Raw genomic sequence first — 25448 nt, 5'->3', positions numbered from 1 at the left:
GTACAGGAATAAGCTGTGGGGAGCTGGCTGTGAAGACAAAGAGAACATTTTGTTTTTAACCAATTAATCTGTTTTGAAAAAGTTGCACACTCGAGGTATTTAAAGCCTGGAGCCCTGGCAGCAGTCTTGTATGCAGTTTGAAGTCCCATTACGCAAGCAATCCTGTAGTATATAATGTAACAAAAAAGTGGGTGGTATGGCAGAATTCCCTACCGATCTCAAGATCGTGGCTTCTATTGCCTGGGAATTGTATCTTGGCTGGAATCAAGTGTCATCACATGACAGTGATTGCAGTCTGGACACGTATCATTTATGATATATTATTTTCTTCCTAATCTTAGCTTTCCCTTTACAGTATCAGATACAAGCTGTTTAAGTGTGATATTCTTGTAATGCTTGTTCCTCTAAATTGCACATGCAGGTTGGGAATTGGATGTATCTGTTCATATTATAAAAAGACAATGCACTGTATCCAAATATAAAATGGAACCTGAGGTGAAGTTTCAGCTTCCCTCCCCCCCCCCCCCCTTCTGTAGGAAATGTTTATTCTCATTGAAAAAAACATGGGGATCAATAGATGATGTAGTAATTTTTTTTTTTGAAGTTTTATGTTGGTTTTTAATTTAATTTAATTTAATAATAACTTTAAAATATATATATAGTCCAAAACTTGGATGCCAAAGTTTACATACATACACACATAGATAATGTTAATTGTATGCTGTCTTTCCTTCGTTCAAATCATGAAACATGAAAAAACCGTGCATAATTACAGTAAAACAAAAGTAGCCATAAACAATAAGTAAAACGTTTAAAAATTCACAATCAAATTTCACAATTTCAACATAAATAATAAAAAATCCAAAATAAGAATGCAGCTTTCCTCTTAAGAGCTGGAGTTAGCAAGAGACTGAGGGAAGCTGGAGTAATGAGTGTATGGAATAAGAGTAAGAAGATGAGGAGGAAACGGGAATTCGAGAATGGGGTCAGGTCTAGGAAGACTGTAATGATACATGGGTAGAAATCTGAGAAAGGAAAAAGCATACTAGAAACGCAAGAGGCTAGAAGTAGATTCTGCTCTGACTGTCTGGCCTGTGCCGATTCTCCAGTTTTTCTAAGCATTGTGAATTGAACAGGATTAATCCATCCACTTAAGGTACAGTTCAATAGGCCTTTCCAGAGGTCATATCCTGGAGTATAAAATGCCAGCCACTGAATGTGAATCTGATTAAACTTTTTATAGTTTCTGACCCCGGGATATGAGCTGTGAAAGAATGTGTTTGTTGTTTGGTAACTGATAGAATTTGACAGATGCTCATGGAATGTAATTTTTGTTTTGCTTATGGTTTTAAGGTCTAAAAGAATTAACTGCTGTTTGAACTTTCATGGTGCATAATGTCTATGTTTCAAATGTGAACCAGGGTCACATTAGAAATCCTTGATAAACTAAAGGGATTTAGCAAATGTGCATATTCTGTAGTTATTCCCAGTTGTCTGACACATCATCTGCCCTATCATTTGTGCAGTTTCTGACACAGGTTTGCATATATCAGTTTAAGCTTCATTTTCCCCTGACCCCTACCCACTTTTTGTATGAATGGCATGACATTTCATTTGGAACTGCCACAATTCCACCCTTCTATTCCTAGAGTTAATTTCCAGTTTCTGCTACCTTTAGCTAGGTGTTGTTCTACTCTCTTGACAAGGACAGGCAATCAATTGCCATGGGTCTCTGGGGCAATTTGGCTCAGTCATCTCCATCACTTGCCTCCATCACCTTGCTGACAGCTTTTGTGCTAATGGTGGCATGGTGTCATGTGCTTTAAATGTATACTGTGGATCTGTAATTTGTACAATGCAACTGTCCTCCTGTCTTGGAGGAAGGGGGAATCTCATGCTTTTGAGAGGGAGGAAAGTACAGTGGAAGCCAGAGCAATACCAAAAGCTCTTCATGGTCTTTCTGCTCATTCCTGTCCTATCATTTTCAATGTCAACTTCTCCTTGCTGTCTTAGAAAGGACAGCTTTAATGTACAACCTTATTCTAGATTCACCTATTCATTCCACAATGCTCTCCAAACCATAAAATCAAGTTGGATTTGTCTTTACTGCCAACACAGAAATCTGCAGACTTTCATATGGTACTTTCCATAATTCATACTGGCATCTAGCCAACGAAGTCACTCTGGGTGTTTCTGGTAAAACATTCACAGCTATTACATTATTAAAAAGCACCCACGAGGTTGCTTTAATGGCATACTATCATTTTACCAATATGGAAAAGGAGCACCATTCATACAAAATAAGTAAATAAATTGTAGAGGTGCATAGCAGAGGTGCATTCAGATCTACTCTTGGTTTCCTAATCTATGTCTATCATTCTGAGCATCACCCAATTATGTGGAATTAGTCCCCTTGGGGTTTTTTCCCCCTCTGTAGCTGCGGCCCTGGTGTTCTCTCCCATTCATACAGATTCTTCCTGAATCTGTATAGTGAAGGACCCCCCAGGAGAGTCCAGCTCCCGAAGGCCTACTTTTAGCTTGTTAAATAAATTCAGCCCAAATTGAAACCATATTGAATCCAGAAGCTTCCTCGGCTACAGAACAGACAGCTGAGAACAAACACTTTCCAGAAGCATTAAAGAAAAGGAGCTTAGTGTGAGGGGAAGGCCTGAGGGGATTGAGGAGACAGCTGAGTTTTGATCCTATGAAGTGACACTAACATCTTCTCAGGAACAGTGTGGTCACATTCTATGATAATCCCAGGTTTGGGGAGTTAAGAGAAAGGGTGAGCTCTCAGTGTTAAGCTATCTGGGATTCACTGGTTGCAACGTATAGCTAAATACTCTGTCCTGACAAAGCCTGACCACTAGCAGTTGTCCCACTCCCCAGCAAAAAAGTCTAAAATTATGGTACCATTTCTGTCAGCAGTGACTCATTTTCCATATGAAGAGGGAAAGCTGATGATACAGGTAAACCACAATCAAAACCTAACCTTCATCTTTCTTTGGGATCATTTTTTTTTGAGAAGTGCACAGGAACGTCTTTCAATTTCTTGTATGAACAAGGCACTCTTAATTCACCTGTCATGCTGAGGTTTATCACATTATGACATAAGAGTGATCCCACTTCACTATGGAGAGTGTGTAGCAAAAATATCCTTTAAAATTATTTAATTCAAGGGGGAGTTGTTATCCCAGGATAGCAAGCCTGAAATACCAACTTCTAAAGCTTAGCTATGTAAAAACAACTTCAGAGTCAAAGCAGATTCCCATGTAACTGCATGCAAAATTTCCTGGGAAATCTTAGCTGGAATGGATTCTTGCTGATTTGACTTGAGCTAAATTTCTGTAATGTTTAACTCCATGAGCCTTCTCCCCATTCCCAGTTATACCTCACATTTTGCACTCTTTGAATGTGGCACTCATCCATAATATTTGCACCGCCCAGATGTGGGCACATGCCCACTCCAAAAAAGGTGCTCACTAAAACACTTACTGGTGGCCAAAATTATTGGAAAATATCAGCTATCAATGTAGAAATAATGCCCTAGCAAAAAGTCTGGAAGTGCTATGGACCCTTTTTTCTGCTTTCTTGGGCAACAACTGTCACAGAGTTACAGCAGCAGTCCGAATTACTGGAAGGGGCTGGAAACAGTATGAAACTAAACAGAAAATTTCCAGCTCCAATTTCTGATCTTACTGCATCTGTAGGTTTATTAGCTGCAAATTTGTGGTGTTCTGTGGAAGAGTTTATGGTTCCATATAGGTCCCCCCCCCCTTGGCTTCCTAGGCAGAACCACTAATAGCCTCTAAGAGGCAGAAAATTGAGCTGAGGCTATCTGTTTTCGTCTCTCTCACTCTCTGGCCCCTCAAGAGTTATTATTAGTTCCAGGCTGTGTGTCATTGGTTCAAACAAATCACTCTGGCAGGCCTGTCTGGCAGTCATCATTTTGCTACTGTCGATTTACTTTTACTCTTAAATAAACATTGATCGAGGTGTTCTAAATATGGGTCCATGGAAGCTCTCTAGAACAATAACAAGTTCAGTTATCCTGCAGCTTTTCCAGGAGACCAGGCGGAGTTTTAATAGGTTCCTCTTTTAAAAGCAGGAATAGGCGAAAAACCTGAACAGGCAGCTCTGAATGTGGTTAAGCGAGTAAGGGTTTATAGCCGTACCCCTCACACCCATTTCCCCCACCCACCTTTGGCAGAGGACTGAGCTTCAAGAAAAACCATTAACATGGACAAGAGACTCTTTTAATATACAGTGGTACCTCAGGTTAAGTACTTAATTTGTTCCGGAGGTCCGTACTTAACCTGAAACTGTTCTTAACCTGAAGCACCACTTTAGCTAATGGGGCCTCCTGCTGCTGCCGCTCCGCCGGAGCACAATTTCTGTTCTCATCCTGAAGCAAAGTTCTTAACCTGAAGCAATATTTCTGGGTTAGCGGAGTCTGTAACCTGAAGCATATGTAACCTGAAGCGTATGTAACCTGAGGTACCACTGTACCAGTTTATTTCTATTTGGAGTCCTCTGGAGCGATGCAGAACATAGTGTTGCTATTGTTTGCCAATTTTCGGGGGGGGGATTATTTTAGTTTTATAGAATTACATGAACATTCTCTTGTTGGAGCTATTAAGCAAGGGAGTGCTCATCCAGCAATATTTTATTATATTTTTAAGTAAGGAAGACATGAGCAAGTCCTGTCAGGGAGTTCGGCTACTCAACATAATTAATGTCCCAGGCAGTCCCAGTTGGTGGGTCACACAACGCTTTCCAAACTGCAGTTGTGTTATAAATTATAGTGCTGGCCAGAGAGAAAACTGTGTTTTCCCAACAATGATACAGCGTTCTTCCAGACAGGGACATAATGGGCCATTCAGCTATTGCAAACAGGTTGTTGACAACAGGTTGCTGTATGTTTTTTAAATGGATTTCCAAAGAAAATGGGGTTAAATGGGGGCAGAGAAAATACGTTGTTTGGATGCCCACATAGTCATGTGGACTCTGTGACAATGCAGTTCTAAGCAGTGGCGTAGCGTAGGGGGTGCAGGGGGGCCGGCCGCACCGGGCGCAACATCTGGGGGTTAGGGTTAGGGGGAGCAAATCCACAGGTTAGGGGGTGCAAATTACTTGCCTTGCCCCTGGTGCTGACAACCCACGCTACGCCACTGGTTCTAAGTGCTGTGAAAATGCAGCATCCACCAAGACAACTAGAGCCGTTGCATCAAAAAAAGTTCTTAGTATAACATTCTGTTTTTTCCATGATGTTGACCATTGGCTATACAGTGGTACCTCAGATTAAGAACTTAATTTGTTCTGGAGGTCTGTTCTTAACTTGAAACTGTTCTTAACCTGAGGTACCACTTTAGCTAATGGGGCCTCCCACTCAGTGGCGTAGCGTGGGTTGTCAGCACCCGGGGCAAGGCAAGTAATTTGCGCCCCCTAACCCATGGATTTGCGCCCCCTAACCCGTGGATTTGCGCCCCCTAACCCTAACCCCCAGATGTTGCGGCCGGGCCCCCCTGCACCCCCCACGCTACGCCACTGCTCCCACTGCCACCACCACGCGATTTCTGTTCTCATCCTGAGGTAAAGTTCTTAACCCAAAGTACTATTTATGGTCAAACAAAAAAATTCCTTCCAGTAGCACCTTAAAGACCAACTAAGTTAGTTCTTGGTATGAGCTTTCGTGTGCATGCACACTTCTTCAGATTCTTCAGGTATCTGAAGAAGTGTGCATGCACACGAAAGCTCATACCAAGAACTAACTTAGTTGGTCTTTAAGGTGCTACTGGAAGGAATTTTTTTGTTTGACTATGGCAGACCAACACGGCTACCTATCTGTAACTGGTACTATTTATGGGTTAGCGGAGTCTGTAACCTTAAGCATCTGTAACCTGAAGTGTCTGTAACTTGCTGCATTTTAAGATGTTAATGGATTCTCAGCCTTAGTATATTCTGCAGCCTGAAGTTTTCCCACCTTAGTGCAAATATTTTCCCCTGTTTTGTTTTGTCTGATTTGGATTTGAATAGCCCCATGGACAGAAAGGTGGTCTAAAAGCTAAGCCAGGCCACTTCACAATCTTGTTTGACGACTCTTTCTCCATATTCAGCAATTTAGATGAAATGTTTTGGGGAGGGTTATGGGTATATGGTCGCAATTATGCAAATACATCCCAAAGATTTGCTCCAGGACAGTGATGGGAAAGCTGGAAATGAAATAGCAACTCACCAATGCTAACATAATGTCATCTTTTGTGACATTACACTGATGCTGCAGCTAGAACACTTCATCCTAAGCATTTATTTGTTGGCCCAGAAAGCCTCTAGACTACTCTATAAAAAACTCTTATAGAGTTGTTTTGCTATAAGGAATGGCCTTGTCAAGCTATCACCTACACAAGACTAGTTAAAAAATGGAGTAAATCAAGGTATACTTTTCCATTGCAGATGAGGTTGGGGCTTGTGTCAGCCTTATCTGATCCTTCCAAACTCTTCTCTCTCTTTTTTTTTTTAATAATATTTATTAAAGATTTTCAAATATAACAGAAAAAGAAAAACATCCAAATTTAGAACCTTATTTTCATTGGCATCTTTCCAGGACTTCCCCTCCCCTCCCCCTCTTGTATTCCAATTCTTTCAAATAAATTCAACAAATTCTTACCCCAAGTTTTAAACTTATTATCATTGACCCAATTTAAAAATATTTTCCCATCCCCTAAAATCGACCTATTCCCTTCCACGAGTTCCCCTCTTTAATATACAATACAGATTTGAATAAAAAAATAAAAAAAGAATAAAATGTAATTTAACACCCTTTGGATTCCAAACTTCCCTCCCCCCTTTCCCGGTTGCGTTCCCAATGTCCATCAATGTCTACTGTCGTCCTGGAGCTCCCACATCTAAGCCATAGTCCTTCACCAGTCCCTTTTGCCATCTTTTTAATAGTCTTTGCCGTCTTTTGGTCATCTTTAATTTCGAATGTCCAATCTTGGAAGGAGTCTGTCTCAAAAAGGTCCATTTTTTCCATCCAGATCTTTGTATTTAAGAGTAAAACCTCCAATTTTATTCCTTTAGGTCTTTCAAATCTGGATGTCCCAAATGTTCCCACTTCCACCTTTGTCCAGTTCTTGTTATTCTTGTTGTTCTTGTTGATCTCTCTCCTCCTTTTTTTTCCCCCTGTTCTTCTGCACAAATGTTCTAATTCCAAAAGCTTCTAATTCCTCTACAGAGGCTTTGTTATTCAGGAACAAAACATTACGTCAAGTCCCTTCCATTCTTCAATAGATAAATCTATTGTCTCCTTTAGTGTATAAACCTCTGTAGACAAAATAGTGTTCCACTTCTGCAGTTTCCCAGGAGATAAAAAGTCCTATTCAAATTCCATAGCAGCAATACTTGTAGTGTCCCACAGCTCCTCTAGAGGGATTATAGTAACTCAGTTTCCTTCCAGATCACACCCAACAGTCAAAGTAACTTGTTATTCTTTGTTTTAAACAATTTATATCCAATTTGTAACAAATGTAACCGGCAAAGTCCTCGTAACAAAGTTCTCTTTTTGTTCTTCCACTTTGACAGCTCCTTTGACAGCTGTCAAAACCTCTATTTCTCCTCTCCTGGCGCTCTCACGGATCGCTCCCGGGGTTCCCGGGGGGGGGGGGTTGCATTTTAATTCACATTCCACTTTTCTCCTCCAGCCCAGTCTTATAATTTTCCATCGTGAAATTTATAACTTTATCAAAATAAGGTTGCGCTCGATCTTAGTTGTCAAATCCTTTGCTTTAACTCCTCTACAACAGGGGGGGGCTGACTTCCTTTTTGCGCCTCCCCCGCTCGCTCCGAATTTTAAAATCCGAGTTCCAATTACTCACGGGTTATTCTTTTAAGTCCAAATTTTCAATGGAAGAAGTCAGCGCTCTCCGTCGAATGGCATGCGGCTTCGCTCGGCAGGGGAAGCGGAGGACTCATAGCACCCCCCCCCTGTCACCCGCTCCGTAGCCTTTAAAAAGGCTCCTTCGCGGGTCGGGGAGGCAAACGGTGCCCGCCGAGTCACCATGCCCATGGGTTTCAGCGCCCATGGTTTTTGAGGGTCCCCGCGTCGCCGGCGCGGTAGAACCCAGCCCCTGCCGAGCAGGCTCCCTCCGGAGCTCGGAGGGAGTCCGCCATTCGGCGATGGCGCCAACCCGGAAGTGCTTCCAAACTCTTCTCAAGTACCAGAGCTTTACCCTGAGTATAGCTTATGCAGTAAGAATAGGTTCTGAGTGCATATTCCTGAACAATGAGCAAATAAAGAGAATGCTGGAGAAGGGTGTCTAGCTCTGAGGGAGTTGTTGCAGACCCACTCGCAGTGTACCCTACCCCACAGGCAAAGGCAGTAAGCAATGATAGGTGGAACAATCCTAACACAACTTTATGGGGTTAAAAATTGGTCACAACCTTTTCAATCACAGATGTAGGTAGGCTTAGGCTTAGGCTTTGGCTGTGTATCCACTATCAGCCTCCCAGGGGAAGGCTGAAGTTTGTACAGGGTTGTGCCTGAATAATGGGCCAGCTCAAGACACAGGTCAACTAAGCTGATACTCCCCAGACCTCTACTGGAAGCTCCAAGGCCCTTTGGCTGCCCGCTTGGCTTCAGGACAGAAACTTCCACCCAGACCCCTCTGCCAGGGTACCCTGAGATCACACCTGCTTGGTGTCAGGGTGATGAACCAAATCACCCTGAATTGGACTAAAGATTCCACCCAATGCCTTATCTGCCGAAAGTTGTGGCGATTCTTATGAGGAATGCAAGAAAGAAAGAAAAAACCAACAGGCCTGATTTGTTTGCAAGCAAATTCAAATACAGTGACCATTTGAAACACAGCAAGGTCTTTATATAAGGTGCCTCAAGAACAGCATATGGGGTGGATGGGTTGCTCTTCTGTTGACCATGCTGCCAATCTCCAGCGAAGCCGGCTGTTACCCTTTGACGCCAGACCAGAGCGAATACCTGCTGCAGTCTTCAGCCAATGCCCCACCCCCTTGCCAAGGCTGATTGGGCAAAAATTCAAAATTATTGGGCAGGGAATTCCAGGATCCCTTGCATCCATCTGAGGAGGATCCCAATGTTTGGCCACAAGGCTGAAAGAATCCTCCTCCGGTGGGGGGTGGGGTGGGAATCATGATGGGCCTCAACCACTGCCCACCCCAAAACTGGGTAAGTGGCCCTTTCTGGTCAGGATTGAGCTCCTGCATCTCTTTTTGTAGAAATTAAGCACTGAAGTAGTCTAGTGGAAACTAAAGTATTATTCTGAAGGAAATCTTAAGTCCTAAATTGGTAGCAAAGCTATATTCCAAAGGTTTCTCAAGCAGCTCTTTCATATTTTGCGTTGCTCAGTGCTAGCATTCCTAAGAGCAAGCTCTAAGAAAGGGCTTTTGTGCGTCTCAGTTCATTTGCATTTTGGTATAACTTTTGCCCCTCTAGCAAGTGCATTCCCAAATAGAGTTCAGGAATGGCACCCCTATTCAGAGGGATCTGCTGGAAAAAAAACAGTAATTTTCTCTCTGCCAAGCAGAAACTGAGAGGTTATCCAGATAGGCTCTCAACATAAGTGAAGAATGCCAATGCTTATTCGGAAAGAACTATTCTTGTATGTGCTTGCATGCTGCTTGATATGCAATCAAAAATTACAACTGTCAATTAAAGCCTGTGAAAGCGCTTGGAAGAGCAACTGAAAAAGCAAATGAGCGGCTTACGTTTTACTAATTATATTAGCTATCAATTGATGTTTTGTTTTTACTAGTTCTAACATGGATCATGTCAAAAATTGCCAGACTTTTCATGTTCATGGGAGAGGCTGCTTGGAGGACTAGACCGTCATAATGGAAATATTATATTTCACAATTCCCCACCCTGCATTCATAGGAATTCCATTAGTTATGGAAATTTTGATCTAAGCAAGCGCTATATCAACAATTGCAACCCAATACAGTCATCCCTTTAAAGGCGCCTCCAGACTGTTGCTATTTTTGAGTGGGATTCAATCACATATTGGCAAACTCAGGTTGTGCAATTACACTGGGAAGATCTTGTGCAAGAAACCTACTTCCCCAAAAGATCAGCCTTTTTTTTCCCAATAAGGAAAATGATGGGAAAATGCAGTGGAAAGTGTTGGGTAACACTTGCTCTGATGTAACAGCATCTATTCTTTCCACAAACCAATCAGAGTGAATGCTCTGTAGCTGATGTCTGATCTCCCTGCAAACACATCAGGATAAATGTAAACATTATCATTCACTCTTCACCACATGGTCTGAGGGAAGGGCGCAGCAATTCAAAATATTGAAAACAATTAAAAACAAATCAGACAATATTCCAAGTACACAATGTTCCAAGTGCTGTCGCATCATAGATTTGTGCAATGGCTTTATGATAATGGCAGTTTTATTGTCAGTTCCTTTCCTAATAAACCCTAATATGGATTTTAAAATATATATATATAGTGTCACAACGGGCACTTTCCAGTCCTTCAATATGGAGGCTGATCTTAGGGACAAGTTACATATTTTTTGTTAAAAGATGAGCAATTTAACACTGTAGTTCTTTAAGAACTTTCAGGAAGATGTCATCTGAACACAGTCATTTTTCCATTTTCCATTTGTCAATAAGGTCTAAGCCTTTGTCCTTTATCACCACTTTTTTCCTCAGTTCCTCCGATTCCTTCTTGAGAAAGTGAGTTCAAGCACAAGTGATCTGCCCTACGTCTTTCACTGTGTAAACAGAATGCAGAGAATTCATTCAGCTTCTCTGCAATGTCCTTGTCTTCCTTTAGCACACCTTTTACTCCTTGTTGTCTAAAGGCCCAACCACCACCTTAGCCAGTTTCCTCTTTCTAATGTATTTTATTGGTGATGGTCTTTATGTTTAAAATGATGTGCTCCTCAAATACTATTACTACTACTAATAATAATTGCATCCTTTGTTGTCTGCTTACATTTCTTTTGCTAAATTTTGTGTTCCTTTTTGTTCTCTTCATTTGGGCAAGACTTCATTCTACTGGACCACAATTTCTTCCACTCTTCTTGAGGCATGACCTCTCCCCTTAGCACACTGCTTCACTGGACACCTTTTTAAAAAGCACTCCCAACCCCACACATTTCCTTCCCTATTTCCTTTGTACTAATTCTTCAAACCCCATTTTCCCTCAAGCCCATCATTCACTAACCTCCCCACTTCCTGTGGAGATATGATGTAACCCAGTAGCAGCAGAAGTGCCTTTATCTTATCCAAGCATTTTAGTCAATCTCTGCCAGGAGATTCACCACCACTGCAAAATCTCACAGAGCATTAGATTATAAAATGATTGGCCATAGTTTTGGGGTTTTTTTAACAGTGTGTGTTGCTTAGGCTGTTCTCAAAAGCAGTGCTTTTATCTGAGTTTTCACTTTTCCACGTCTGTAACTGAAGGAAAATATATAGTGAGAAGATAGTACATCCAATATAAAAATAGCTCTTTCCCATTACGCACCTCCCTGTCAAGTGAGACATTTAAGACTCACCTGTTTCTGTGTCACTTGAGAAAACACCATTGTAGTAGTGAAGTTTGAAATTAGAATGTCAGCGAAGACTGACGCCTTTAAAAATTGGGAAATATTTCTGGTCACAATTGGAGTATGCTTACCTCAAATGCAATCAAATACCTTAAGCATACTGAGCAAAGAGTTTTGTGGTCGTTACAGCATTAGATTTCATGGACCAGAGCTATCTTCAGTTGCATGAAGTGTGATTCAGTTTTCAGGTATACATACCCTGGATGTAATGGTGTGTTTGTGTGTGTGTTGGAATTAAGTGTCAATGGGATGCAACAAGTATAGTCTGACAGCTCAGTCAAAGCTAATATATATGTAAAATGAGCCTTTGCAGCAACTGTGGTTGGTGACAACAGAATTGTTTTAGCATTGCTGAGAAAATTCACTCCTATAGTGGAACAGGAAACCATTCTCTCTACTTAGACCCAAATTAATAGAATTGAATTTTTTAATGTTGCAGTTTCACACTGGCATTTCTCTCTGAAGTTCCTTTGTTCCAGGGTAGCCACTTTACAGTGTGTGTGTGCATCTGTGTGAATATCTGAGATGTTCACCTACTAGTCTGTTGTATTGGGGCCTCTGAGTTTAAGTAGGTGTTATAGCATATGGATCTAACTGCATGCAAACACTTTTGACACTGAGTGGTGCTTCTTTCCACTGCTAATAAGAGGCATGTCTAGCTCTGCCTACAATGTATAAGGGCACAGGGGAGTTACAAGGTAATTATGAGGCAGTGGTTGTGGGGGAGAAAGGAGGGAAGTGGGCGTTACTAGGCAATTAGATGGCAAATCCCATTTAATTCCAGAGTAAATTCATGGTTGTTTCTGTTCTTTAACCACAATCCCATTCATGTGGTAATTACTTTGGGGTCCATTAAGTGCAATTACAAAGTTATCCACAGGAGCCAGTAATTACTCAAAGGTTCTAAGATATTCACCAATTAAAACCCACTGGGCTACCATGTAAATAGAAATGGTCACATGGCACTTATGAGTCAGGATAGTTCCCTGCAACGTGTTTTATTGTGCTGGCTTCTTCTATGAATGGGACAATGAGACAATGGGTAGTACATAATCTACACAGCAGCAAGCACCTCATTGGCCGTTTCAGACCTGAGAAATCCAGTGTGAATTATTTGTTTTGTTTCTTTCTCGAGGATCACCCACACTGTTCAGATGGCATCATATTCTTTGGGTTAAGTTTAGCTAGGAGCTTCTCTTATCTATCTTCATCTCTGGCTCAGAAATACAGATAGAGGCATTTCTCCTGGAAATGGGCATCACTCTCTCAACAATTGAATTAAACCTTTTGGGGGTGAGGGGACACTATATTAGTTGAAAATTTCAATCCAAATACAGTAGGAGGGTTAACACACTCTGACCACTGAAAAGCATAATTAATGTTGGGGCCTTCTTGCATGTAACTCATGATATATCTCATTTCCCCTTGGAGAATTAGTGGTGCTTTCAGATGACAGTTATAGTCACTCCATGTGACATGTGACAAACATGGCATGCCAACACCACCCCCCCCAAAAATGTATTTAGTCCTGTGCCACCCCCCTCATTCCTTGTTGTAACAATGGCAATAATATATAAAATGGCAATTATGTATAAAAATGTATTTTTCACACCATTGGCACGCTGCCGGTCTTGCATAGTTCACATATCCTCCTCCTAATGAGAGGGCATGTGTATTTCAGTCTCCCTTCTGTTAGTGACTGAAAGTAAATGGAGCTGTGCTTTGCAAGACTGGCTTGTGTGGCTTTGCCCTCAAATAACAAATGGGTGAAGGGAGCCTGCCATAGCCTTTCCTTAAAACCACAGGTGGACAACATCGTGTCCTCCAGATGTTTTAATCATCACCACCACCACCACCATCACCATCATTTTATTTGTATGCCATCTTTCCACAAAAAAGAATGACTGCTCAAAGCAGCTTACACAGTGGCGGAGCTAGCTGCTCGGCCACCCGGAGCAGCACACATGCTGTGCACCCAGGGGCGATCCGCCCAGGGGACGGGGTGATTGTCACGGCGGCAATTCGCCCAGGGAGGATTTTGTCACCCCCTCCTTCTGGGATGGCACCCGGGGCAGACCGCCCCACCGCCCCCCTTCCTATGCCCCTGAGTTTACAACAAAGAAAACAATAAAATCAACTATCATGAGAACAATTTCTTGACATAATAAAGCAATAGCGTAACAGCAAATATCATAACACCAAAACACAACATTTCACTTGCAACAAGATTGCATCGTCATCTTAATTTTATTGGTTTTGAACTACAACTCCCATCATCCCTGGCTCCACAGCATTGTGGGGGGATGACTCATTGGCCACCCATGCCTCTCGTTTTCTTTAAAGTAGCCATAACATAAGTTACCTCAGCAGTAGCTGCTCTCTGCCCTTCTAGGCTACAGCTGCTGCTTCCCCTTTTTTCTGAAAAACAGGCAAAGCCAAGCAATATGTGAAGAAAGCACTCTGTTTGAAAATGCATTAAATAATTTCCTCTTCCTTTTGCTTGGTTTTAGAAATGTGTTTGCGAGGAGGACAGTGATGGTGGTGAGTGTAGGATAGACTGGTAGAATGCCTAGTCCTAGAAGGGCAGCTAAGATACATCAGAGGGAGTAGCTCAGATAGGGATGTTGGGGGTCCAAGATGGCGGTATTACTAGAGGTCTCTGGAGCTTGGCTTGGCTCAGGCCTGATTTTGCTCCTAACAGGGAATATTCCAGCATTTCTTTGATATTGTGTTTCCAGACATGGGTGGCTGGATAAACATACTTGGAAAGCTCATCTCCAGTGCATAATGACTCTGTTTTTCCAACCCTTTGGAATGTGTCACCCTCTGCTGAGCTTTTCTAGCTTTCTTAATGATGCCTTTGCTTTTCTTTCTCCCAGGGACCTAAATTATAATGAGTTGGTGGAATTCCCAGTGGCCATTAGGACACTCAGCCGACTTCAAGAGCTGTAAGGCATTTCTTTTGCTTTCCTCGAGGAAGAATTCTCAGAGATAATCTGGCTCCAGCTTTAATGTGGACAGAACTGCCATTCCAAATGCTAATGCGCATTCCTCTTTCACCAGGCCTCTCATAAATTCAGCATGCCCCTCTCCCCGCACTGCAATAAATGCCTCACGGATGTCATTAGTGCCAAACAGAATTTCCAAAGTTGTGGTACCAGTGGGCAGATCGCCATGGGGTGTAATAACTATGGCCTTTGGCCAAACACATGAGACTCGCACACAAACACACCTCCGCAGAGAACTGCTGAAGGCCCACAGCACTGATGGGATGGGCATATTTTGCTGTGCCAGTTTCTGCAGCCCCTGCTGCTTTCCACCTCTAGGGCTATGTTCCTTCAGAAGAAGCTTTGAGGCTCTAATTATTACCCTCAGTGGAGCATTCTCATTTTCCACCTCACTAAGGTCCATTCATTCTTCCAGGACATGGGCAATTTCTGGCTTTCCAGGAAACAGACATGCATTGTGGGTAATAAGCTTCTCAGCCCTTAGGGTGTGTTCAGATGGTCCTAATTTGGGGGTGGCATGCACTGTCTCAGTGTTTCCAGTTTCCAAAGTCCACATATCTGGGGTGTTTCAGCTGCTCTGGTTCCCACCAGATTACTGTGTCCCAGGATAGGGGTCTAGACTATGAAGCTTACATTGTTAGCTTGCCAAGAGCACAGTGGGTGTCTTTTGTACTTATTTGCATATATTCTGCTTACATTATAACTGCTGTTTGTGATGTCAGATTTGACCAATGCTGCTAATTCAGTCTGGCTTCATTAAATGGTTTTGTCCTATCTTTCCATCTCAAAAAATTGATATGCATGCACATTCGCTGTAAAGAGCTTCATTTACTTTGAGCTTCATAGAGAATTGGTGAAGTGCATATATTAAGAAATAAAATATGGTAATCATGGCCACGTAATGGGCATGTGTCTGTTTTGCAGCATGTATACAAACAACAGGGGACGCGGGTGGCGCTGTGTGTAAAACCTCAGCGCCTAGGACTTGCCAATCGCATGGTCGGCGGTTCGAATCCCCGCGGCGGGGTGAGCTCCTGTCGTTCGGTCCCAGCTCCTGCCCACCTAGCAATCTGAAAGCACTCTTAAGTGCAAGTAGATAAATAGGGACCGCTTTCTAGCGGGAAGGTAAACGGCGTTTCCGTGTGCTGCGCTGGTGCTGGCTCACCAGAGCAGCTTTGTCACGCTAGCCACGTGACCCGGAAGTGTCTCCGGACAGCGCTGGCCCCTGGCCTCTTAAGTGAGATGAGCGCACAACCCTAGAGTCGGACACGACTGGCCTGTATGGGCAGGGGTACCTTTACCTTTACCTTTATACAAACAACAGGAGGGAAAACATAAGTGGTGACAGCTTCTTGCCACATCTTCACAAATGCAATGGACTACATTGAAGATACTCACACAATCCATGTAGTAAATTTTATGTTGTGAGAAAGCTAACTTAGACTTTCTATGTTTAAACAATACTTCTGTGTTCTAATCCTTAACCACCCTGGTGTCTTCTTGCTGAACAGGGGCTTCCATAACAACAACATCAAGGCTATTCCAGAGAAGGCGTTTGCTGGGAATCCATTGCTCCAGATTATGTAAGGAATAGGAATATGAAACCCAAGATCACTGCATAACCCCACCATGCTTGTCATCAGGGAGCTCATCATAATTCCCAGGGCTGTTGTCTCTCTCTATTTCCCGAGGGAAAAGTTAAAGAAAGGAAACCAACATGAGTTGGAAAGTTGTACTCTAAATTTCCTTTACCTGTTTCTAATGCCATGTAATTTACTGTATTCCATCAGGGGAATGAAAAAGAGGAATCAACAGGTTATAACTGCAGTGTTTTCTTCATCCATATCAGTGCAGGTCCCATTTCAGCCACTGGAAGATAGGAAAATGTATGTGAGGTGCAAAGGAAACTCCTGAAGGAGCTGCCCAAATATGCTTTTCAGGCAGTTTTCCACTTTCGCTCATGGTGCTGCTTTTTTTAGAATTACTCTGTGGCAGGCAAAGCTTGTCATTAGCTGGACAGGCTATGTCAGAGCTTCATTACTGTAGAAATTTGACTAGGCAAAGGGTATTCTTGGGTCAGCTGGGAAAACATTCTTCACTTTTCCCCATGGTCTGAGATCACAGTGGCACAACTCATACCTGCTTTTGCCCTATTCCCCCAGATGTGATAGACTTCTATATCCCACATGGTGCAGCTCTTTTAATTCTATCCCAGTCACCTTCCTCAGTAATATTCATATTAGCAACAGGGAAGAGACCAGGCCTTTCTTGCATATATTGGCATTAACTGTGTCTTCTCCTCTTCTACAGGACTTTGACCCGGGCTGGCATCCGTTTGCTTCCTGGAGGAATGTGCCAGCAGCTGCCCAGCCTACGAGTTCTGTAAGTTACAAACACACTTCCCTTTCTTGCTAGGGCTCTTGGCAGGCATATTTCCTACCAACACAGGAAGTCATGGCTCCCTGTTGCTGACCAGTCTGGCACAGAAGTGTACTGGGCAGCCATGGCACATTTTCCACCCTTCTGCTTTCTCCATTCCAAGGAGCTAGCATTAATGGGCTTTCTGGAAATCATATTGTGTCGCTTCAGATCCGTCTGTAGTCATATGGAACATCACTCTTAATCCCCGAATTTAATGAACACCAGTATCGGGACACATTGGGTTAAGAATATCATGGTGATGAGTGGGTGGAAAAAAAGGGCAGAGATTATCCAGGATTAAGATCAAAGTTTGTCTTTTGTACATATTGAAAGAAGTGCTGGATTGAAAAATCGCAGACGCTGGAGTGGCATCTACAGCTCTTGCGTAGTCCTCAGCTAACACACAATACATTAAACTGTGGTGTTTTTCAGTTATACATCCCCAGATGTTGTTGGACTACGGTTCCTATAATTCCCCAGTCATTTTAGCCAGTGATCAGGGATTGTAGGTGTTGTACTTGAGCAACATCCTTGGGATACAAGGTTGAAGAACACTGGTTTCAAGTGATGTAACAGCATCATGCAGAAGTATGATTTATACCCATATGTCAACTTAGATAGCCACCAAGTAGTAGCCCGTTACTGCTCTGTTTTTGGCTTTTTTTGTGAGTTGGACACAGAAAGAAGCTAAACTGAACAGAGGAAGGGTTGAATAATCTAGGGATAATATCAGGAAACTGGGCATATAAATGAATGAAAGGACTGGTGCCAAGCATGGGGTGGGTGCAAAGAGGATATTACCTGTCTCTGGGGTTTCCTGCTTCCCCAGCTGCATAGCCTGGGGACACCCACTCCTTTCCTCAAAACCAAATACATTCCAGGAGGGCCTTCAAGAAGGAAGGCTTTGTTCTAACTTTCGTTGTTTTCCCCACAGTGAGCTCTCGCACAATCAAATTGAGGAGCTACCCAGTTTCCACCACTGCCAGAAGTTGGAAGAGATGTGAGTAACTCTTGCTTCGGGGCAAGCTGAGGTGGAATCCCCAAGCCTGCACAACAAGTTAAGCAGTCTGGAGGTGGATAAACAGTCTGGAGATGGGTGCTTCCTGGGGTTTAATAGCATCTCTGGGTTTCTTGTGCCCTGTGTATAACTTTTTGCATGAATGCTTGAAGCAGCACAGGAAGCTGCCTTATACAGAGCCAGGCTGTTGGTCCATCTAGCTCAGTCTTGTCTGCTCTGGCTGGCAGTGACTCTCCAGAGTTGCAGGTAGGAGCTTTCCCCAGCCTGACCTAGCATCGGTTGAACTTGAGACCTTCTGAAGGGAAGGCAGATGCTCTACCACTGAATATAAAATAGTTTTGAGGGATTTCAGGTTGAGAAGGTCAGGGCAAAACAGACCAGTGAGTATGAGGGCACTGAGTCTTTGCTTTTCCAAGAGTTCCCTTCTCCCCACCCGCATGGTATTCCCATGGGTGGGAGCACCAGCTGGTGACACCGAACCCTGCAGGCTTCATAGTGTGAGCAGATGCTGAAGAGGCCTGGGAACTGTTGGTATAAAGAAACTTTGGTGCTTGTAACTGCCGCCCCCCACCCTGCCTCCCTCAAGCACACTTTTTATTTGAAGGGGCCACTGTCGCAGGCCTGAGGCAGTATGCAGGGAAAGGGGTGGGTGGCAAGGAGTTGTTTTGTTTCTTGATCCACTTTCCCCTTGAAATCTGAACCCTTTTTCAAGCCTGAATAGAAATAAACCTTCGTGGCAGTCCTCCTTTCTTCTGCTGCCAGTGAGGATGGAGATCTCTGTGAAGCAAGACTCCCTCTCTCATTTCAGCCTCTCTGTCTTTGCAGTGGCCTTCAGCACAACCGCATCCACAAAATTGGAGCAGACACCTTTGGGCAGCTCACAGCCTTGCGCTCCATGTGAGTACAGCTTGCTGGGAAGCATCAGAGGTTTTTATTTTAGTGGAGTAGTGCGAGGCAGTGCGCTCTGGGCATGATCACAGATGCATCCGTACAAAGATCTATTCAAAACAAGCCTGCCATGCCAGCCCATGGACACACAACAGCCCATTCTTGTTATGACATCTACCTTGCCCCCACCAACCAAAAGAAAGGAGCAGCAGCACTGAGTGGAATATGTAGTTCAATGTGTTCGGCCCAGCTCTAAGCCTGCAAAAGTACCAGATGCAGATGAATTTAAAATATTGTTGCAGAAGTTGGGTGCCACCCCCACTCTCTGCCAAGTCAGTAGCAAGATTCCAGGGGATTTCAGGCACTCACCCAGGGTTTGTGCTCCTTTGGAAGCTTGAAGACGCAGCAAAGACTGTCGTGGCTTTAATAAATATAATTTGTTCATCTATTTACACCTTCAGTCTGCATGGAGGGAGTCCAGATCTTACAGCATGGTCATTTCAAGAGGGGCTTGTCCCCCACAGCAGCGCAGCACTGGAGTCAAAGTTATCTTTCCCAGCCAGCCTTCAGCCAGGCTGCCCAAGATGGATCCTAGTCTCTTCTCTCCCCTTTTCTTCTCAGCACACCTTACTCCGAACTCTCTCTTTTTCTGACTCTTCAGTCATACACCTTATCACCATAGCAAGCTCTGTCTGCCCAGGCCCAAGAATTCCTCTCAGATGGACCATCAACACCTTTTGTTATGTTTATGCCTCTATCCCAGGTGAGGCCCTGGCTTGGAAAGGAAGCTTAGCTGGTGTTCTTCCACTGGTCTGCAATTTTCCCTTCAACCCTCCAACTAATCAAAACCCTACCATTTATTAATTTCTAAGGTTTAGGGGTGTCCCCTTCAAATCCACAACAATATGAACACACACTCTATATCTATCACATGCCTCACACAGGGAGAAGACTTGTGATGTATTGCATTCCTCAGAGTTACAAGCATACCAGGAGCAAGAGATTATTTGTGCACCAAAACATTTCAACCCTTTGGACTGAAAAGGGGGGAAATTTAAAAATAAGTAAAAACAATAGTACATCACTCATCTTTCTCTGTCCCAAAGCTTAGTCCTAGCCCAATCTTGCAATCCTCACAGCCTTGCACTTTCTGCTCAGGCTGTTCCTTACACAGCTCTCCCTGTTGAAGCTAGAGGACAACAGCCCCCTCATACCCTCCATGGATCTTTCAGAAGCTACATGCAAGAGCCCTGTTGTGTGACCAGCCAGCTTGTATTCCTAAGGCCCATACTTCTGAGGTTCTGCTGAAATAACAATCCACACCATACTCATACTAAATTCACACATAATAATTCCACCACCACCCTTTGGTGGGCGGGGAGGTCACAGTGCACAGAAAGGACAGGATCAACCCTCCCTTCCCCAGGCACAACCTTTCCCCGAAAATGCCCTCCTGCGCTGCTATCATGCTTAAAAGAAGCTTTCTACTGGATCTACTAGAAGGCTTTTTGAAGCCTAATTGCAGAGAGAGAAGGGGGCAGGGCGGTGCTGCAAGCTGGATGGGGAAGCCCCAGGTGCCAGATCCAACCTATGGGATGGTTGCTACCCGTCCCTAGAAAAATGTGGTTATCCTTTTTTTTCCTGCTTGGACTTCCAGTGGGATGAGTTTTTTCATGTGTTCAAGCTTATTCTCTTCCTCATCCTCAAACTGTGCTGGCAGAGGGTGGGTCCAGTGGGAGGAGGAGAGTGAGAGCCTGACCAGGTATTTGTGCAGGCAAAGGGTAGGTTCACGAGGAGGAGAGCCAAGGGTGAGTGCAATAGTTATCACAGGACACAGGCAGAGGGTGGGGTGGGGCAGGGAGGAAGAATTAGAAAGAGGGTTTTTGCACAGCCAGAGGGTGGGTTGCAGAATAAACCACTGTAAACCCTGTGTTTCATTGTCATGGATTGCTTTGAAGTCATTTCTGCACCAGATAAAGTAATTTTTAGCCCCACAACCCCCCCCCCCGGACCTGCCCTTTATTTTACCCAACCAAAGGTGGCAACGCTAGCAGTTCCCCACCCCTGACTTACAGACTCTTCAGCATACTTTCTCCATCAATGCATGTACTTTTGCCTTGCAGAGACCTGAGCTGGAATTCCATTCAGTCTATCCACACGGATGCCTTTGTGACCCTCCGCTCTCTCATCAAGCTGTAAGTTACAGTGGCAGGGATAAATTACTGTTGTTTAAGTTAAATTTATATGTCACTCTCCCTTCCAAAGCAGGCCTGGGCAGTAAGAGAGGTAGGCATTATGTCAAAGGTATGCATTGTGTCAAAAATTAAATACCCCAAACTGAGGTGCTGTAGAAGAAGTTAATCTCCTTTTACACACAGCTAAATATGCTTTTCACCTGACCAAAACCTGATTGCTTATCCATTTTCAATGTCTAAATTAAAAGGGTAAAAGTGTTATCACTTTATTATAATATTTTTAACACCAGGCAAGTGAAAGTCCTTAGTTCTGCCAAGCAGTGGAAATTCTGGAATTATTGAGGAGCTTCAACATCCCACAGGCCTTTCTTGGCTCCACTGTCCCCTCTCATTTAAACAATAATATACCATTAAATGCCAAGGGTTGGTTCTATTATAGAACAGAGTTTAGCTGAAATAATCCATACAGCATGTTCTGTTACTGGACTCAAACCATGTGCTTATTTTCAAGGGAAAATCAGGTGAAAAGAAAAGAAACATATTGCTGGCAGATTCCCCTTAAAAGTGGCAGGCTAACAGTACAGGGTACAAAAGTCTAGTTCCCTAATTTCTAGGGTTAATGGGGTGGGATTTATCTAACCAGCCCCAGCAGCGGAAGTCCTGCGCATGGACTGCTGCTGGAAAATGAGGCTTTCCCTTCCTCTCCTCCCCACACACCTTCCTATGCCCCCTGAAAGGGGGGTAGTTCCATCTAGCAAACGAGAATGCCAGTTGGAGCAATTGGAAGAGCATGATATTGAATTCCACCGATGGACTTTTGTCCAAAGTAAGTCTAAATAGCATGCATGGACTTCATTGTTTGAGAATCCAGGCATGGACCCTTCAATACAGCTTAGGCATGTGTCCTTATAGAATATTTGAGAGTAGGGTGTGGATTTAGGAGCACGTCCTGCTATTAACAAAAGAGTAACTGAGCATCTAGTGCTGCAGCAATAAAACTGCTAGCACATTTGCAGAGTCCTATATGATTTCAAATTGGATGGCGGGGGCTGTGTGTTGAGATTCCTGCTTTGCAGGGGTTTGGACTAGATGACCCTCGGGTCCTTTACAACGCTATAATTCTATGAACTGCTATGGAAGAGCCACAAAGCAGGATTGCTAAAAGTGATGGGCCAGGTGTGAATGTGCTTCATTGGCACTGCATCTTCCCATGGTCTTATTTTGACATGTCTGTGCATAAGCAGAAGTACAGAAAGCGTTCCTGGGGAAAGTAGGTACTTTTCTCATGGGGTACACCTCTGCTGAGGGGACGCAGGTGGCGCTGTGGGTTAAAGCCTCAGCGCCTAGGACTTGCCGATCGAAAGGTCAGCGGTTCGAATCCCTGCGGCGGGGTGCGCTCCCGCTGCTCGGTCCCAGCGCCTGCCAACCTAGCAGTTCGAAAGGACCTCCGGGTGCAAGTAGATAAATAGGGACCGCTTACCAGCGGGAAGGTAAACGGCGTTTCCGTGTGCGGCTCTGGCTCGCCAGAGCAGCGATGTCACGCTGGCCACGTGACCCGGAAGTGTCTCCGGACAGCGCTGGCCCCTGGCCTCTTAAGTGAGATGGGCGCACAACCCCAGAGTCTGTCAAGACTGGCCCGTACGGGCAGGGGTACCTTTACCTTTACCTTTACACCTCTGCTGACTCCTGGAACTCTGTTGTGCCGAGAACACAATTCACACTGGTCCCACAGTCATTGCAATTGGCAAGTGTGGGGCCAGGGTAGACACAAACTGCTTGAGCCACTGGCCTGCAGGGATAAATGCAGGGATAAAGGCATATCTGATCACTATGCTGATGTGATATAAATGTCTCACCACACTATTATATTGCAACGTGTGGGACAAAAAGGAGTGCATGAAATCTGTCTGTGGGCCTGAGGCTATTCGTCTGGCATTTTGGAGAAAAGCCTCGCTTTTTTATTGTGTGGAAAAGATAAAAGTGATCGTGTCTTTTGCCGGCGAAGCCAACATAGCAACTATACTGAGAAACAATCAGCTACACATAGTGAACTTTGTTGGCCTCTCTTTCCTTAGTGATAATTCAACCTATACTTGGAATCTTTCTGCCATTCAGCAGAATGGCTTCCCCTCATACATCCTCAGTGAGTGAATCATGTATTAAAGCTACTTGCTGGCTAGCCTAGGAAGAATGTATAGTATAATAATGCTATTTACATATTTTATTACACTCTTGTACCATCCTTCTTCCCAGGTAGCTCAGGATACTATAAAAGATCATACCCTTTCCTATTATAGCATCACAGCCACTCTTTGAGGTCACCAGTTAACTTGATTAGCAAAGCAGTGGTTCTTTACCTTTGGTCTCCCTGGTCCTAGTCCTACACTGCACCATACCCTCCAACATTTCTCTGGTGAAAATACAAAATGCTACTACAGAGAGCAAAAGAGGCCCACACCTTCCAGGATCTCTGTTTGGTCAGTTTCTCGTTGGGAGACCTTATAGGAACCATTGTGTATGCTTCCTTGGGTTCCATGATGGAAGAAAAGTGGGCTTATAAATGTTAGAAAATAAATAGATAAAATAAACAAGACTAGTGAGAAGGTTATAGATTGAATATCACAGAGGAACGAGAAACCACCAAGATTCACTATGTGTAGATGCTTATTTTCCTTGACTTCGTGTCACATACAAACAGGGGTTCTTTGTGAATGACCAACACTTGTTGCATAATTGCTAGCTGATAAATAAGGCAACTTGAAACCATGAGTCATGAAACTGGCTTGAAACCTACAAGGAGCCTTGTCCATGTAGCACTAAACCATGATTCAGTTTGACATGTCATGCAGCCGCTATGTATGGAGTGCTTTAAAGCACTATATATTTTCTTACTGGTAACATCTATTTTTGATGGAAAGAGATCTATTTAAAGCAAATACATCTCCTAAAAGTTAGATTATTTACCAAGTTTTCCTGTTCCTATGAATAGTTGCTGCCTTAAAGATGCATGTTTTGGTCAGTGGTTGCCATTTTTACCGTAGAGAAATGCAGCATTCTTGGTTCTTTCTTTTTGGGGCTCTGCTGCCACATTTTGCTGCAAGAAGAATACTTTCCCATGTAATGTGAGTTGGTGTTTGGCATCAGGGTGTAAATGCAAGCTGTGTCTTTTCTCCAAGGAGCCAAATACCTGCCAATTCGTAACAACTTAACCTGAGCAAAGGTGTGGAAAAAGCACCCGCCTATTGCGTTCTTTTCATTTAGTTGTTTATGTAACATGATCTATTGATTTTTAACAATATCCCAACAACTCACCCAAGGGACTATCAGGATGGTTTAACAAAAATATATTTAAAAAGACGTGGCTCTCAAAAATTGGATTATAAATCCTTTAAATAAACCAACCTTTTTTTTAATTTTAAAAAATCCTCTTTAAAACAGTAATGATATAAATTCTAAATATCCTGAAGCTCATCTCTTGGGCCCAGCACACTTCTCACTAACCTACACCAGTGTGCCCCCCACCCACCCACTGCCTTTTTCTCCAATAGAGATTTGACTGACAATCAGCTGGTTACGCTACCATTGGCTGGATTGAGCGGACTGACTCATCTGAAACTTAAAGGCAACCCTGCACTGTCTGAATCCTTCACAAAAGAGAGCTTTCCCAAGATGAGGTGAGCTTTGTTTCTGATTTCTGGCTTCTGGCTCTGTATGATTGGACTTCATTTATTTGCTTTGATCTGCCTTCCGCTGTCCGTGTTTACTAGACGTTTCTGTGAATGCTCTTCGGCCAGAGGTTTGAGCAAGCGTGACTTCCTGCTCACACTGTGAATCCATCACTGCCTTGAGAAATCGATGAGCCACTGAACGTCTTGTCGCTGGCATCATCCAAGCTCACACACAAGCAGAGACCTTGGAAGCAGGGGGCTCACGCCTGGGGCTCAGCAGAGCGGAAAACCTTTGCAAAAGCCAACCTCAGTTAATGACATCCAGCCTTCCCACAGTAAATGCTGTTTGTGTGGCCGTGTCTTGTCTGCTGTGGATTAATGAGCTGCCTGGAGGGATTAGTAAGCAGCTAAGACAATACTCGGTAATGTTCAGAAAACAATGGCAGAAGTGCCAGCAACATGTGGTGTTCAGCACTGGTCCTGCTCAGAGTAGAACTACTTAAGCTAATGGACATGACTAACTTAATTTCAACACGCTTGTTCTGAGGTGGACTTTGCTAAATACAACCATTAGCATTTACAGTATGTGAATGGGGAGTCTGTGGCACTCTGTCCCCAGTTCAGTGCCTTTGCAGTACAGTCGTACCTCGGAAGTCAA

The 25448-nt window shown here is 43.6% G+C and overlaps 1 protein-coding gene across 1 annotated transcript in view; it reads left to right on the top strand.

The window, feature by feature from the left end:
• LGR6 (leucine rich repeat containing G protein-coupled receptor 6) overlaps positions 1 to 25448 on the top strand; it is a 155980-nt gene that overhangs the window by 120489 nt on the left and 10043 nt on the right. Inside the window, exons 7-13 of the mRNA XM_079979072.1 lie at positions 14472 to 14540; positions 16112 to 16183; positions 16911 to 16982; positions 17956 to 18021; positions 18865 to 18936; positions 21051 to 21122; positions 24671 to 24796. Coding sequence (XP_079835198.1) covers positions 14472 to 14540; positions 16112 to 16183; positions 16911 to 16982; positions 17956 to 18021; positions 18865 to 18936; positions 21051 to 21122; positions 24671 to 24796 — 549 coding nt within the window. The remainder of the gene's footprint in view (positions 1 to 14471; positions 14541 to 16111; positions 16184 to 16910; positions 16983 to 17955; positions 18022 to 18864; positions 18937 to 21050; positions 21123 to 24670; positions 24797 to 25448) is intronic.

The sequence above is a fragment of the Podarcis cretensis genome, assembly GCF_951804945.1.
Source record: "Podarcis cretensis genome assembly, chromosome: 6".
Classification (NCBI taxonomy): domain Eukaryota; kingdom Metazoa; phylum Chordata; class Lepidosauria; order Squamata; family Lacertidae; genus Podarcis; species Podarcis cretensis.
This window is presented reverse-complemented; position numbering and strand designations above follow the sequence as displayed.